The following is a 16,591-nucleotide window of genomic DNA, read 5'->3' as shown; positions in this document are numbered from 1 at the left end:
GTGAATTATTTACAAAGTCTTGTTTTGATGATCCTTCCCTTAGTTTTTGCCATCTGCTGTGTACCAGTCCTAGCTAGCTAGCTTTAGCTTTCGATATCCATATCCATGCGCTCCTGACTAACATACTAGTCTCGCAAGCCAGACATATCACCAGAGGGACTACTGACCTCTTCAATATGTCTGAGCTGGCTAAAGGATGCTCCCACTTCGACGAGTTCAAGAAAAACAATGGTGTTCAGTCCTACCGTATTATCTACCAGTACCTGGTAAAGCCTACACCTGAAGCAAGAAAGCTCAAGGTTAGTCTCTTCAGTGTGTGAGCTTTCAGCTCGTTGTAAAAGCTTGCTTTTCAATCAAGGGTTTCAATTTGTAACAGGATGTGGTAATTCTCGATATGATTTTGCCTTTGAGCCATTCCTTTACTTATAGCGTGTTCCTATGCCTATATTTTATACTTACCATTCCCACACACACACACAGTCGAAGTCTTGTGTTTGCAATGTGTGTCACTGCTTCACTGCACGGCTTCACACGTGTCTGTCGTGCGTCTACTTTGGTTGCATGTCACCTGACAATCACATGCAAGTGCACACCAAGAACACAGGTCATATCTTTGGTGAGAAAGAGAGAGGATGCATATTTGTATTTCTTTTACATACTCCAGTTCTAATGTACTAGTAGGTACGTATCATCAAGAGTATTATCTACTCTATCATTAATGTACCGCGTGCAAGGCAGCCTTTAAATGCATGTACGTGTACAGAATGGTGCGTGTTTTAAAAATACACATTCCCAAATGAATAGTTTGTGTACAAAACAACCCTTCAATAAGGCCACCTTTGCAAAACTTTGTTCCCCAATTCTGTTCCGACACAAGAATGCATCCCCTTACACCCCCTCACCACACACACACAGCTGTTGAGCTCAACTACGGAACTGTCTACTGCTTCAAGTGTAAGGACTACGTGTACGATGCTGCTCTGGACGAAATCAGCCACTCGCTAGAACAGCAGCTGGCTCACAAAAAGTATCACGTGAGCCGACAACCTGTCATGTACGTGGCCTGGGAACCAACTAAAGACGAGATTGACCTACTCAAGCAAAACCCAAAGAGACGCAAAGTTGAGCCTGGATCAACAATCGGTACAATAATTATGCTTATTTTGAATACTACTTTTCATTATGAAATGTTTTACAAGCAAATAGTAATTATAAACTTTCACTTAGATAGGTCTAGGTTAATAGTGGGAAACGCATTCCAAAGCCTTTATATCGATGCTTCCCTCCTACACACACAAACTCAGGCCTCCGAGGACTGTATAACCTTGGCAACACATGCTTTATGAACTCTATCCTCCAAGCCCTTGTCCACACTCCAGTACTGAGGGATTTCTTCCTCTCTGACAGTCACAAATGCTTCAATGATCCCACACAGACACAGTGTGTAGTGTGTGAGCTGGGAAACCTCTTCCAACAGGTGAGATGTAATAAAGGATGTTTGCATAATAAATATTTGACGCTTTGCAAGTTTTGCTTTGCTTTTGGTCATGCACTCCTGTTTTGGTCTACAGACTAAGATAAGATAATCACTTACAAAGATCTCACTTTTCTTTTGAGGGTACAGTACAGTAGAACCTTGATTATTTGGACCTCGATTACCCAGAACCTTAATTATCTGGCTTGGCAATTTTGTCGGAAAATGGGCTGTTATTATGGACAGCAAAAGCCGAGTACACTAAATTTGCACCGCTGTTTATTGGGTGGATCAAGGCGTAGTTTATCTAGTCAGTAATCGTATGGTCCATATACAAACCAGAGGAGGTACGACAGGTGTGGTGCAGCTCAAGCAATTAGCCTCTGATTGAGCAATTAATTATCTGCCCACGTCGTATGTTTTGCTGAGTGTAATCAGAGGCTAATTGCTTGAGCTGCACCGCGCCTGTCGGACCTCCTCTGTATACAAACAATACAGATCAAGTGTTTTAATGGTTGTTGACAGTTCAATATTACTTGGTTCATTAAAGTAAATTCCACCCCTCCCTCCCTCACAGTTCTACTCTGGACAGAGCACCCCCCACATCCCGTACAGGCTCCTCCACCTTATATGGACGCATGCCCGCCACCTTGCCGGCTACGAACAGCAGGACGCCCACGAATTCTTCATCTCTGCACTAGACGTCCTTCATCACCACCTGGGGGGCCAGACACCCAACGTAGCCAACGGGCCTGGGCTCTGTCGGTGTATAGTGGACCAGACATTTGCCGGGAGGCTACAATCTGATGTCACGTGCCAAAGCTGCAAGTAAGCTCACAGTACTAACACTATGGTAGATGTACCCATTTTCAATAAAAGAAGCTTGTCTAGCAGGATGAATTTTAGCCAACCCATAGATTTTTGATCGTGTTTTCGGAGCTCTCAAAGAGCTACACAATCCATGTTTTGATATTCTCCATTGTAGGGCAGTATCTACTACTGTAGACCCATTCCGAGATATCTCTCTGGACCTGGCTCCTAGTACCGTCGTTAACAGATCAAGTACTTCCATGGAAGCCGGCGGTGAGTACATGTACGTACGCACTGTAAACATACACTCTAAACATTTTTGGTCTATAGGCATTTGTAATCTGACAATGGGTAGTATTACACTGTGTAGACTGTTATTCGGTCAATGGTGCTGGTAGCCAACCCAAGCTATTACCAGGGTCGATGTAGTTAGCAATGGTAGAGTTATGAGACCGTAATGTAATTATATGTAGTGTGAGGTGACTACTGCAATAGAATAGTCTCCAAATGAAGTACAGGTAGAGGACAAAGTATTGTATAATTATAGAAGTTATCGTTTTAATAGACTATTCTGGTATATATAGTATGCATTATAATAGGGTATTATGTGAGAGATCCATGTTAGGCATGGCTTCCCTATATACTGGCTTGCAGGTCATCATCCATAAGTGTAATGATACTCTTGCCTCCTCCCACCACCTCAGGGGAGACCCTCCTCTCGAGCGTGCCCGCCACCCTCTCCGGCTGTCTAGAGAGGTGTGTTTACCCTATGGAGGGCAGGGGGTACTTTCCTGGATGCCCATGAAGTTTATGCACTTTGTAATAGCATAGATTGAAAAGGAAGGGGATTGGAAACGAAAATGTTTGCGTGAAACACTCTGCGTTATAGGATGTGGCTAAAACTACAAAGGATTATATTTATAGTCAGCATGCTCATTACCTGTCTTGCTGCCATACAATGTGTTATACATAGAAATGGTGAAATTGATCACTTTTAATGTTAAAAAGTAAAGAGAATCTAGCTCTAAAAGGTAGACTAAGCAACGCAGCCACTATCACTAAACAAATAAATGCTATACAAGAAGGAACAGCTCTTACTATGAAGTCGTGGGAGGTCAAGGCCCGTGGTGTCTCTAAAAGTATACTAAAACAGTTTGAAGGACTATACTGCAAACGTTTATGAACAGTACAGCTTATCCATAGCATGAAACCATTCTATATAGCACTTAGATACATAATAACCAAGTCAAGCAATGTCCTTTGCTGTTTTGACTTCACAGCAGGGAAAGAGAAAAGTTGACATGGAGTATTTCAAGCTAAACTCAACAAAAGTAAAAACAGAGTAAAGACAAGGGACTTAGAGCTTGTCAGTGGTGTAAACTTACTTCTCTAGAGTACCTCCCAGCTTCTGAGTGATAGATAGTGGATAGGATAGCTAGAAACAGTTGAAATACAACCCGAGTACAGTAAAAACTAAAATATTCGCGAGCGCGAAATCATAATGCGGAGTGTTTCACCTGTTGACACAGGGTGGCCTGGTCGTTTCCAATCCCCTTCCTTTTCAATCTATGGTAGTAGTGACAGCTAAAAGTTTAAGCTGCTAATACACTTATCGTATAATTTCCCTCTCCAGATTCACAAGGCCAGAGGTCATGGGTCTAGAGTGTAAGATCAAATGCAGTCGCTGTCGGAGCTATCAGGTGATTGTCACATTCAGTTAGCTGCATAATTGTCTTTTAACTGCGAATTAATGGCACTCTCTTGTATTAATTGCAGCAATTCACTAAACGACTTACTGTCAAGAAGTTACCTATTGTCGCCTGTTTTCACCTCAAGGTAAAAATCTGCTTACATTGCACTAGCTAGCATTATAATTATACATGTACATGTATAATTATGTGTATTGTATATACCTAAAACTTATGACCTCACAGCATGAGCACAAGTTCCTTTCTCTACAGCCATTATTATGCTAGCACATGCACTGTGTAAATACATGCACATTGTGTTTAGGTATTTAACTATAAATTATTCTTGTTATGTGTAGAGGTTTGAGCACTCGCTTTGCTCGAGGAAGATCTGCAACTTCATTCAGTTTGCCCTGGAGCTGGACATGACACCCTTCATGGCTAGGAGCTCCTCTAGCTGTGACAACAGGTATACAGGCATTTGGCGCATACACTAGACACTGTCGATTTGTGGCTGTTTAATATTAATAATAATATGCTACACTTTATACGACACGACTGTTACTATGGCTGTACCCCCTCCCCTCCCCAGGTACTCTCTGTTTGCGGTGGTGAACCACAGTGGCTCCCTGCACAATGGACACTACACCTGCTATATCAGACAGCAACAGAACCAGTGGTTTAAGTGTGACGATGCCTGGATCACTAAAGCTAGCCTCGAGGAAGTGCTCAACAGTGAAGGGTGAGTGTGAATGAATGTTGTTCACTCTTATACATGTAATTATAGACAAATCTCTGAAGCCATTTAATTTCTGGAACTGCAACATTTTGTTGATTTGGCTCTTTTTCCACTGCAGGTATGTTCTGTTCTATCACAAGAAAGTGCTGGAATACAGTTAGCTCTACTGTGGACATTAAATTTATATATAGAAGTCAAATTTATTTTATAGATATATTCAGCTTGTCTACATGTTATACTTATAGTGTTTGCATAGCAACATGTAGCCATTATAGCACTCTGATTATTATTGTGGCAATAATTTATTACGACTGAGTTGGATGAAGTTTTATGAGTTTTATGAGATTAAATGCACCCCCCCATCAAAACTTGGTACATTTATACATGCATGTATGTCGACCACAGGAATTTGTTGGGTTACTTATTACTTATTGCATGGCTTCTGCTTCTGCGATACAAGGTGTGAATCTAGCTATATATATATCCTTTGCAGCAGGTTATAAATATAGCTATTACCTTAGAGTATTCTAATAATGGGTATTTAATTAACTTGGGGTGAAAGGTCATTAATTGACAATGACCTTTCAATGACATTGTCCGTTATAATTATTGTTAGCGACTCTTCTCAATCGGGATCCTTCAATTTTAGCACCCTGTGTATCCCTATTAATAAGGTATACGGTACCGATAAACGGTTTCGGTGCAATGAAGCTCACGCACGGGGTGACGAGTATTATAGTCTACATAATAGTTAGACACTGTTTAGGAAGTTTCTACATGATTTAGAAGCCCAAAGGGCTGGTTGTAGTATCCCGAACGCAGTGAGGGTTCTACTAGCCCTGAGGACTTCTAAATCATGTGGAAACTTCCTAAACAGTGTCTAAGCATTTTAGATTATAGCAACCTGAGTATTTAGCCAATCAGATTTGAATGTTCTTATCTAATCTTTGCTACATGATTTTCTAAGTGAAATACATGATTTTCTAAGTAAGTACATAATTTTCTAAGTATGTACATGATTTTCTAAGTTGGATAGAACACTTCCTTTAGCCAATCAAATTGCAGTATTTATGGCAAACATGATCTAAATAGCTACATATTGCCCTATATCAGTGCCCACTGTATTTTTATCATTATTATCTCCCAGACCAAAAATAGTCTTGCGGACCCAGGGAAGTGCGGCCTGGGATCGAGGCTAACCCAGACCCTGATATCGGCTGGTCCACGAGACTAGACCAAAAAAAGAGGAGTACACCTATTAATGAAAGCACCGCAGGTGCCGATGCCTGGTGAGGTGCCAAAGCTAATATAACATAAAGCTACTATTTAATAGATTTTGCTGCATAGGTAGCTCAAATAGTGGGTGATGATGATTGTTGTTAAAAACGATCGATGCCAATTGACTAATGGCACTGCCGCAGTACAGTAGAACCCCCATTATCCGGCCCTCCATTATCCGGAATGAATCAGCCGCCGTTCTTTTGGTGGTTCCAAAAGAACGGCGGCTGATTCATGAGACTATATCCGGAACCTCGATTATCCAGCTTGGCAGTTTTCTTTTTAATCAGATTAAATAATTCAGAAAATGGGCGTGTCCCTCAAATGCGCATGCGCGGTGTAGCTGTTTCCATGGAGACATGCCTGCTTATCTTCTGCGCATGCCGTGCGCATACAACCATGCGTTTATCAATAAAGTGGGTGGATCAAGGCGTGGTTTATCTATTTGATTATCCGGCATATTCACTTATCCGGCATGCGTCTGGAACCAAGGTGTCTGGATAATCGAGGTTCTACTGTAGTCTTCTTCTTCTTTGTATTTCTTGCCAGTGTTTGGCAACATGGTGGTTATGTCATTATTGCATAATCAGGTCTGCACGGGCTTTTCTGAGCCCGTGTACTTATGTAATTCACTGCGTATTTTTGAGTTGGGAGGTCATCAAGCCAGGATGTGCCGAGCAGGTAGCTTATTAGCAGGTTTGGAGAGGAGATGTAGGCAGACAGCATGAGGGGGGGGGGGCTTGATAGCAACATTTCCCTGGTACTCTGGAGAGCTGGGCAGACCAATAGGAAGTGCATCATGTCCTCAGTAGTGGAGTGGCATAGCTTGCAAGTCCCTTTGCTAATGAGTCTCGTGGACCAGCCGATATGTAGGCATAAATTATCTCGAGAAAACAAAGCATTCTTTTGCAAATCTATGAGCAGCTAGCTGCAATCTACAGACACACGCGTACGCGGCGCATGCGCACCGAGGCATGAGATCTATAGATAATAGATCGCATGCACAAAAGCCCCACCCACTTTATAGATCTACCACTTGTTTAGTTTCTTTCAGCTAGCTCTCTATATTGTATATTGCTATTGGACTCAAGAAAAGCAAGTCAGAAACAGACTCACAGAAGATGAGTGGTGGGAAAGCTAAGGATTTGACAGAAGGGTCACCCCTCTTACAAACCCCTATCGCAAGACTTAGTAGTGTAAGCAGTCCCACTTTTGGTCGCTGTAGAGCTTCATGTGCCAGGCGTCCATTGCCTGGAGGAAAAGGATTGCTTTTGTTATTGTTTGTTTACTTTATTGAGAGTTTTGCCTTTTATTGTGCGACCAAGATCATTCAAGAGCTCCTCTTTAAGGATGAAATCAATCAAGCATTGGGAAGTTTTCTATACTCGCTTTTGTACAACTCTCTTGGTCGTCTTTTTTATCCATTGGCTGGTGTTTTAGCTGATACTTTTTGAGGAAGATACAATGTTATCAAGATTGGATTGTGGCTAATTGCTTTTGCATTAGGCATCATTTGTATTAACCTTTCAATAATCGATAGTGTGTCTGAATCAGTTGGCCGGATATTTCTACCCATCATATGCATTTTATTGATTGCTATTGGTTCTGCATGCGTTGAAGTCAATGCTATTTCCTTTAGGGTTGACCAGTTGCCACAAGGTTGCGCATCAGACCAGATAAGCTCTTACTTTTTTTGGTATTATTTCACTCGAAATGCCAGTACATTGTTGGCAGTCACTGTGTTTTTACTTCTAGAAGGTGTCCCAAAGTTAGATTTTGAAGAGGGCCATTACTACTACACATCCCTTCAAGATCTAATCAACTTACATTACAAGACTCTAATCGTTATTTTAATAGCTGTTGGTGCTATTGTCTGTAGTCTACTTCTGCATATTTTCAAGCATAATTGGTACTTCAAGAATTCCCAACCTGAAAACCCTGTCAAGACAATCATTAATGTCAGTTGGTACAGTTTAACCGTGAAAAGACACCCTCCCGTTTACAGGAGAACATTTCGCTACGGAGAAGCTAGACAGCCTCGAATTGAACTGGCAAAAAAGGAATTCGATGGTATATTTGAGGCTGAAGAAGTTGAAAATGTGAAGTCCTTCTATCAAATCCTGTTTCTCATATTTTCTCTGGGGGGATATTTGGCATCTAATAGTGGGGTAAGTCAGCTAGAATATTGTAATAGATAAAATTATATTGTGTTTTCACAGGCTTCCTCGATGCTCTCATTACAATTTGAAAACAAAAATGTATTGAAGCTTGGCGACTTTTACCACATTATAGCTCCTTATCTCAACGATTTGGTTAATACTATCACGATTGTTATACTTATTCCATTCTTCAACCATATGGCCTAGCCTCGATCCCAGGCCGAGTTTTCGCTTTTATAACGGTTAGGCGAACAACTAAAGTTAGGGTTCGCCTAACCGTTATAAAAGCGAAAACTCGGCCTGGGATCGAGGCTACCATGTGGCCTTGCCTTTATTCCCTCTTTTGAGCATGTCCTTAAAACTCAGGTTAGCTATTGGTCTAATTTTTAACCTCATAGCGATTTTGATAGCTGTAATCCTCCAAGCAACTGTGCAGATTGACAGCAATGGCTCCTTCTGCCGGCTATTGTAATTTCAGTGGCAGAAACTATTACCTTTGTCTCTTGTAAGTTTTAACATGAAAAGTACATTTACTTTATAGCTGAATGTTTTTTTTTGTCTGTATAGGTTTGGAATTCATTTATGCTCAAGCTCCAGAGCCCCATGAAAGGACTTCTAACTGGACTGTTCTATTTTATTTTTGGAGTATCTGGTGGCATCTCCAGCACTGTATTTTACTTCCTCCTTACTGATCCTCAAGAAAAAGACAAAGTCACTGACTACATTTTATGGTTTTACGTCTTTCTCACAATCCTTGCTGCTCTAGGATCACTGGCATTTGCAATTGTCGTGTGGCTCTATCGAAACCGTCGCAGACCAGCTGTGGATGAAGAGGATTTGACGAACAGACTACATGCACAAAATATTTTTTTTCCACAATAGTTAGGGTGTGCCTGCATGCATGCTTTTACACTAAATATATGTAGTTCCTACTATTTTGAAGTATATGGGTTTTCATGTTTATATACCTGTGATAGTCTATACTAGTCTAGCAGGGTGCATGTCATGCAGGATTTTGAAGTAGAGGGGGGAAATGAGAAAAGTAACCAGAAAATGTTGCTAAAAAAGATCAACTGTTATTTCAATACCCAGCTATAGCCGAGCTAAAGCAAACATTCTCAATGAACAATTCTTCAAAAACTTCAACAACCATTCTGGCAATTTACCAGGAAACAGCCTGTTTGACACTAATACTCTGTCTAATTTACCTGATGATTTCCTTTGCTCAGAGGATATACTTCTTCCACTTCTCACTACGCTGGATGTAAAAAAATCAACTGGAGCGGACGGCATCTCAGCTCTAATGCTAAAAAACACTGCACATTCTATAACCCCTAGCCTCCTCTCCAAACTTTTCGATCTCTCTATCAAAACTGGTAAGGTTCCCAGAGACTGGAAGTTCGCCCGTGTGGTCCCAATCCCAAAGTCTGGTGACAGAGAAAATCCTGCTAACTATAGACCAATATCTATTCTGCCTGTCATCAGCAAAATTCTGGAGAGGCACATACTGAGCGTCATGTCAACCCACCTCAATACTAACTCTCCCCTGTCCTCTCAACAATGGGGATTCACTGCGGGGAAATCCACAACTGCAGCCCTCATATCTTTTTCACACGACTGCCTTGAATCCCTGGATGGGGGTAAAGAGATGTGTTCTGTGTTTTTCGATCTCAGCAAGGCCTTTGACTCAGTCCCTCACCTTCCTTTGCTAAACAAACTAAAAGAAATTGGATTAAACCCATTCATCACCAAATGGATTGAAAGCTATCTATCGGGAAGGCTCCAGCTGGTTGTTCTTGATGGTGTAGAATCAAGCCTCCTATACCTGTGATTTCAGGAGTCCCTCAGGGGTCTATTCTTGGCCCTCTACTCTTCCTAATCTATATTGACAAGGCTGCCAACTGTGTGTCATGGAGCAGCATGGCAATGTATGCTGACGACATCGCGCTCTACAGGTCAATCAGTTCACAATCTGACTACTCAAAACTCCAGGATGATGTGAAGAACTCACTCTGTAACTGGATATCCCACAATTACTTGAAGTTAAACGTTCAAAAATGTTGCTACATGACCTTCTCTAGGAAACACTCACCCACACTTCCGAACTCCACTCTTACTATTGACGACAATTTTTCTCTCTCAAGAGTAGATGTTTTCAAATACCTTAATTGGTGTCAACTTTTCAAGTGATTTCTCCTGGACCAAGCATATTACTTCTACATGCAATAAATCGAGAAAACTTATTGGCATGCTCCACAGGAGCTTTTACAAATACTCGAAACCTGACTCTACCTCAAAATTATACAAATCACTAATTAGACCTCACTTAGAATACGCCTCTGCTGTCTGGAGTCCCCACTTGGTTAAGGACATCAAGTTACTGGAGGACACCCAGAAGTTTGCCCTCAAAGTGTGCACAAAGAAATGGGATGAGAATTATGAGACACTGCTAACCATGTGCAACATAAAAACGCTAGCTATGCGTCGGAGCATAGTCAGACTCTACCTACTCTTCAAGATCATATCAGGGGACATAACCTATCCGAATCTTCCGTTCACCATTAAAGTCCAGCCTTACCAATTAAGACATCTGAACACTACACAGCTTTCGGTCCCATTCGCGACATCTAATAACTTCAAATTTTCCTTCTTCGCAGATACTATTACAGCCTGGAATAGTTTAGGTTTTGACACAGTTGGCATAATTATCACTTGCATTCTTTAAAAATAAGTTACTGTAGATTAATTAAGTGTACATGTCGGTTGTTGTGTATTGTTTTTGTTAGGTAACTGATTTGAATTAGCTACTATTCTGCTATTTTTTGTTACCTTTGCTGTATGCATAAATTTGTTTAATAAAAAATAAAAAAAAAAAATTTGCAGCCCAATCAGATTGCAGAGTTCAAGTGTGAAGGCGTGGCTCATTAATGAACGAGTCAGTAACTAGTAATTCTCTTTAGTTAAATCAAAATGCAACAATAGTAGACAAGCCAGCTTGATCCAGGAACACGCCAGGTCAGTTAGAGCTAGTGGTATGCAAAAATGACTCCAGCAGTAGCATTCTAACTGAGCTTTGCGGTTACCGACCACTTGGAATTAATCATTTCATGCTTAGCCACACCCTAAAGTTAAGTGCCGGTGGAACAAACCTGACATTGCAGTGGTGCCCAACCCTACGTTCGCGTCCAGGGTGGGGCCACGCCCAACTATGTAGAGCCTAGCCTGAGAGAAAGGTAGATCTACTAGGTACTTGTCAACTAAAAAACATGTCGGGATATAGGAAGAGAGATTCGGGCAGGACTAAGGATTTGACTGAAAGATCATCCCTGCTGCAGTCATATGATGAAACTAGCAGTCTGAACAGTGATACTTTTAGTGATAATTTGGGTGGATGTAGAGCTTCATGTGCCAGGCGTCCATTGCCCCAAGGAAAAGGATTGCTGTTGTTATTGTTTGTTTACTTTCTTGAGAGTTTTGCCCTTTATTGTGCAACGAAAGGCATCCGGGAGCTACTCTTTAAAGATGAAAGCAAGCAAGTTTGGGGAAGTTTTGTATACTCACTTGTGTACAACTCTCTTGGTCGGCTCTTTTATCCATTGGCAGGTGTTCTAGCTGATACTTTTTGGGGAAGACACAAGGTTATCAAAATTGGACTGTGGCTAATTGCTTTTGCATTAGGCTTCATTTGCATTAACCTTTCTGTAATCATAATCAATCGTGATTTAAAGGTTGACTCGGATGATTTAGTTGGCAGAATATTTCTACCAATCATATGTATCTTATTGATTGCTGTTGGTTCTGCGTGTGTTGAGGTCAATGCTGTTTCCTTTGGGGTTGACCAGTTGCCACAAGGTTGCACATCAGATCAGATAAGTTCTTTCTTTTTTTGGTATATTTTTGTTAGAAATGCCAGTATATTGTTGGGAATCATTGTATTTATAATGCTACGAAGCGTCCCACGATTTTATTCCTTTCAAAATGGCCACTACTACTACACATCCCTACAAAAACTGATTATATCAATCGACATTCATTACAAGACTCTAATTGTTATCTTAATAGCTGCTAGTGCTATTGTTTGTATTCTACTTTTGCATATTTTCAAGCATAATTGGTACTTCAAGAATTTTCAACGTGAAAACCCAGTCAAGACAATCCTTAACGTCAGTTGGTACAGTTTAACTGTGAAGAGACACCTTCCCGTTTACAGGAGAACATTTCGCTACGGAGAAGCTAGACAGCCTCGATTTGAGCTGGCAAAAAAGGAATTTGATGGCATATTTGAGGCTGAAGAAGTTGAAAATGTGAAGTCCTTCTATCAAATCCTGTTTCTCATATTGTCTATGGCTGGATTTTGGGCGTGTAATGGTGGGGTAAGTATAAATTATTTCTCATTGTTAACAAGCTTGAAGATTAAAATTTGTTGTTATCACAGGCCTCGTCGATGCTCGCATATCAATTTGTAGAGTTGAAGCTGAGTAAATCATACGATATTATAGCTCCCTATCTCAAGGATTTGATCAACGCTGGTACCATTGTTATATTCCTTCCTTTCTTCAATCACATGGCCTTGCCTTTCCTCCCTCGTTTGAACATGTCCTTAAAATTCAGGCTGGCTATTGGTCTAATTCTAAACCTCATAGCAATTCTGATATTTGTATTCCTTCAAGCAACTGTGGAGATTAATGGATATGGCTCTGGGAGTGAGAAGTTTCTTTGGCTCCTTTTCCCTACCATTGTACTTTCAGTAGCAGAGACTATCACAGCAGTATCTTGTAAGTTTTTTTAATGCATTTCTACTTTTCAACAATCCCTTATACTTTTGCCTCTATAGCATTGGAATTCATTTATGCTCAAGCTCCAGAGCCCATGAAAGGACTTCTAACTGGACTGTTCTATTTCATGTTTGGAGTATCTGGTGGCATCTCCAGCATTGTGTTTTACTTTGTCCCTACTGATTGTCAAGAAGTCAACTACATTTTATGGTTTTACGTCTTTCTCACAATCCTTGCTGCTCTAGGATTATTGGCGTTTACAATTGTTGTGTGGCTCTATCGAAACCGTCGCAGACCAGCTGTGGATGAAGAGGATTTGATAAACAGACTACATGCACAAAATGTTTATTTTCCACAATAGTTTGGATGTGCCTGCATGTTTTTACACTAAATTTATGGAGTTCCTACTATAATCTATATAATTAGATCTATTAGGGTTTTCATGTTAACTTTGTTTGTGATAGTAGATCTACTATTCAAGACAAATCAACCAAGAGCTCCTCCCCTCCCATCCTTCAAGGTAGAATATATATTATCTACTTTGTGACAGAATACTAATCAATAACCAGGAACAATTGCTTCTGCCACAGCTAGTAAATCTATACATGTCATGTAAGTTGTGAAATCTGTCCTCAGTTTATAATATTTGAAGTATAGATACCATGGCTGAGTCTAGAGAGAGGGATTCACAAAGTGTGACAAGTTTGAACAGAATAAGATCTAGTACAGCTGAAGACGTGACCGAGAACTCCCCTCTTATACAAGAAGAGGACAATCCAAGTGTTGACAGCAACGCAATTAGTGCAAGGACTTTATTAAGCCACTGTCAGCCATCTTGTGCTAGGCGTGCTCCACCTATTAATAAAGGGTTGTTGCTTGTATTCTTCATTTACTTCATTGAGGCGTTTGCTTTTTATACTTCCGTCAAAGGTGTCCAAGAACTGCTCTTCACAGACAACAAAGATCCAACATTTGGTAATTTTCTTTACACTCTTATGCTCCATTCTTTAGGCAGACTCTTCTACCTTGTGGGTGGCGTTCTGGCCGACTCATTCCTGGGAAGATTTAAAGTGATTGAGATTGGACTGTGGCTAATTTGGGCTGGAATAGGACTCGTTAGCTTCTCATTATCGGTAACTGACATAATTGACTCACCTCTATGTAGCATCATTATAGCTACTATCTGTATTATCCTTATCGCAATTGGCTCTGGAAGTGTCGAAGTAAACATCATCTCATTTGGTGTGGATCAACTGTCACCTGGTTGCCCCTCAGAACACATCAGCTCGTACTTTCATTTGCTATATTTCGTTCGAAATGCTGGAACACTCCTGGGGGTTGGTCTTTTTATTGCACTATCTACCTTTTATCGAACAAAAGTGGAAGATGCAGTCAAAAAAGCCGACCTTCATTTTAAAAGCCTCTTACCAATTATGCTGGGATCTTGTTTGATCACCATCTGTTTATTCTTTCACATTGTCAAACATCGCTGGTATTTCAAGAATTCTCGGTGTGATAGTCCAATCAAATCTGTTGCTAACGTAAGCTGGTACTGCCTAACTGTTAGGCGACATGCTCCAATTCATAGGAGAACATTTCGTTATGGTGAACCACGACAACCTCGAATTGAGCTGGCAAAAAAAGAGTTTGATGGAATTTTCGAAGCTGAAGAAGTTGAGAATGTGAAGACATTTTACCAAGTATCGTTCCTAATACTTTCTTTAGGAGGATATTTTATATCATATGGAGCGGGAAGTAAATTATACATATATGTTATTACTCACGCAAAAGGGCTCGAGTTGTATTAGCGTACAGCACGAGGGCATGACTACTTATTGCTGATTGTGTTGTGTAAGGTTAAAGGACCATTACCTATAATGGACCAATCAGATTGCAAGATTCTACCGACTGCATTGGGATTTGGCACGCATTAATGAACTCCAGTTTCTTATAAAAGATGCATGCAAGCTAATATAGGGTGTAGATCTAGTGGTGCTTTAGGTTGAATCGGTCTGCATCCTGGGTAATACTGTATAGGGATTGGAAACGAAATAACATCCGCTTAATTTACCTGCGGTTCATTCGAGGCTGTCTAAACAAGCCAAAGTTGTAGATAGGTGTGGCTCGGCTAGCCAAGCTGATGGCCTATTTCTTTCTACACACAGTTCCATAAGCAAAAGTCCTTATTCTGTGCAACTTAAAATCTATTGTAGTACATGTAGCATGTAGTTATAACCAGCAACGCTAGCTAGAAGACTTTAAAATAACACTTGGAAGCATATAACTCTACTTTTTACTGGGTATGGTCAGTCATTAGCAGCAAGTACTACGCGTGGCTCACAGAATAGGCGTGTTTTAAATTGCTGAAAGAGATGATGTCTGTAACACAACTTTCTTATTTTGAGCACGGCAAAAAGCCTCATTTTTCAAGGGCGAAAAGCAGATAGTTTTCGAGGCTTCATTACAGATGCAATGTAAAAGCATCACGTGCACCACTCCGTTTTCAATCCCTCCTTTTCCTGTATCTATGGTAATATATCAATATCATCCCCAGGCAGTATTGACCACATTCGGGGTGATATTGATATTACCCAGGCATGTACCAGAGGAGTTGGTCACATATCAACGGAGGAATGCATGCACGGAGACCAACCTCCTCTGGGCATGTACATGTACTGTATTTAGACAACAGTAGTACAATCCTTTGATGTCTGACCACATTTGAGCATATACAAATGTACACACAATTTCAGGCTTATTCTCTGCTTGATGAACAATTTGAAGAACAAAAGACAAACCATTATCTGCTCTCGTACTTCAATACCCTGGTCAATACAGTTACCATATTGATTGTCCTACCAATTGTCAATCATGTAATTCTGCCATTCTTCAATGTTTCTCTGAAAATTAGACTTGGCATAGGATTGCTACTGAACCTTCTAGCAATTGCTGCAGCCACATATCTCCAAGGAACAATTGAAAATTATTCGGCGGATGATAGCACTGATACGAAACAGCTTCTTTGGTTATTCCTTCCGTCAATTGTACTTGCTCTAGGAGAGATGATTACTTTCGTCTCAAGTAAGTTAAAACCACTTTAACTATTACAGCCATGCATGCAGTACTTGGTGTGTTATAGATGCTTTAATTGTCTATGAATATAGGTTTGGAGTTCATCTTCGCTCAGGCTCCAGAACAAATGAAAGGGTTGCTGACGGGGCTGTTCTATTTCATGTTCGGATTATGTGATGCCATATCAAGTACATTCTTCTACCGCTACCCAACGGATCCTACTAGTAATAACGGGATAAACTTCAGACTCTGGTTTTATGTTACATCCACTGTTATTGCCTTGTTTGGGTTGCTGATATATGCTGCTGTAGCATGCTTATACCGGAATCGCCGTAGACCATCCAACGATGAAGACGATTTACAGCGAATTATATATGCAGAAAATGTCTATAGTCATTAGTGATAGCGTCTATAAGATAAATCTACGTGGACTATCTAGAATGTTGTATAGAATGTATTATTATGTGTTGGCTGTGTATACTTTTAATATTAACCGTAATCGGCTATTATAATTGCCATTGTGAGGTGTACACATGCAGTGCTACATGTCATTTATGCATGGTATAAATATAGACTGATCTATAGTTGCATGTTAT

The 16,591-nt window shown here is 40.5% G+C and overlaps 3 protein-coding genes across 3 annotated transcripts; all 3 read left to right on the top strand.

Annotated features, from left to right (window-relative positions):
* Positions 1 to 24: 24 nt before the first annotated feature.
* LOC135351438 (ubiquitin carboxyl-terminal hydrolase 22-A-like) lies at positions 25 to 5,079 on the top strand. The gene is made up of 12 exons (XM_064550426.1): positions 25 to 299; positions 481 to 616; positions 916 to 1,143; positions 1,305 to 1,477; positions 2,052 to 2,302; positions 2,460 to 2,557; positions 2,989 to 3,040; positions 3,918 to 3,984; positions 4,061 to 4,120; positions 4,332 to 4,441; positions 4,565 to 4,714; positions 4,830 to 5,079. The coding sequence occupies exons 1-12, from the start codon at positions 177 to 179 to the stop codon at positions 4,870 to 4,872; spliced, it is 1,491 nt and encodes a 496-aa protein (XP_064406496.1). The 5' UTR covers positions 25 to 176; the 3' UTR covers positions 4,873 to 5,079.
* A 2,031-nt stretch (positions 5,080 to 7,110) lies between these two features.
* On the top strand, positions 7,111 to 9,113 carry LOC135351422 (uncharacterized). The gene is made up of 3 exons (XM_064550406.1): positions 7,111 to 7,180; positions 7,445 to 8,157; positions 8,716 to 9,113. The coding sequence occupies exons 1-3, from the start codon at positions 7,111 to 7,113 to the stop codon at positions 9,028 to 9,030; spliced, it is 1,098 nt and encodes a 365-aa protein (XP_064406476.1). The 3' UTR covers positions 9,031 to 9,113.
* A 2,250-nt stretch (positions 9,114 to 11,363) lies between these two features.
* Positions 11,364 to 16,536, top strand: LOC135351610 (uncharacterized). Its single transcript, XM_064550665.1, has 5 exons — positions 11,364 to 12,521; positions 12,584 to 12,923; positions 12,983 to 13,535; positions 13,581 to 16,004; positions 16,088 to 16,536. Exons 3-4 carry the CDS (start codon positions 13,529 to 13,531, stop codon positions 14,729 to 14,731), a joined length of 1,158 nt encoding a protein of 385 aa, XP_064406735.1. The 5' UTR covers positions 11,364 to 12,521; positions 12,584 to 12,923; positions 12,983 to 13,528; the 3' UTR covers positions 14,732 to 16,004; positions 16,088 to 16,536.
* The last annotated feature ends 55 nt before the right edge of the window (positions 16,537 to 16,591 follow it).

Source organism: Halichondria panicea, chromosome 17 (genome assembly GCF_963675165.1).
Source record: "Halichondria panicea chromosome 17, odHalPani1.1, whole genome shotgun sequence".
Lineage (NCBI taxonomy): Eukaryota > Metazoa > Porifera > Demospongiae > Suberitida > Halichondriidae > Halichondria > Halichondria panicea.
This window is presented reverse-complemented; position numbering and strand designations above follow the sequence as displayed.

What these genes read in the sequence shown, in the direction of transcription:
- LOC135351422 (XM_064550406.1), top strand. Translation starts at nt 7,111, where the DNA reads ATGAGTGGTGGGAAAGCTAAGGATTTGACAGAAGGGTCACCCCTCTTA. An exon ending in AACCCCTATCGCAAGACTTA is followed by an intron (nt 7,181 to 7,444) that starts GTAGTGTAAGCA and finishes ATACTTTTTGAG; the next exon opens with GAAGATACAATGTTATCAAG. An exon ending in ATTTGGCATCTAATAGTGGG is followed by an intron (nt 8,158 to 8,715) that starts GTAAGTCAGCTA and finishes TTGTCTGTATAG; the next exon opens with GTTTGGAATTCATTTATGCT.
- LOC135351438 (XM_064550426.1), top strand. Translation starts at nt 177, where the DNA reads ATGTCTGAGCTGGCTAAAGGATGCTCCCACTTCGACGAGTTCAAGAAA. An exon ending in TGGGAAACCTCTTCCAACAG is followed by an intron (nt 1,478 to 2,051) that starts GTGAGATGTAAT and finishes CCTCCCTCACAG; the next exon opens with TTCTACTCTGGACAGAGCAC. An exon ending in GTCGCTGTCGGAGCTATCAG is followed by an intron (nt 3,985 to 4,060) that starts GTGATTGTCACA and finishes TATTAATTGCAG; the next exon opens with CAATTCACTAAACGACTTAC.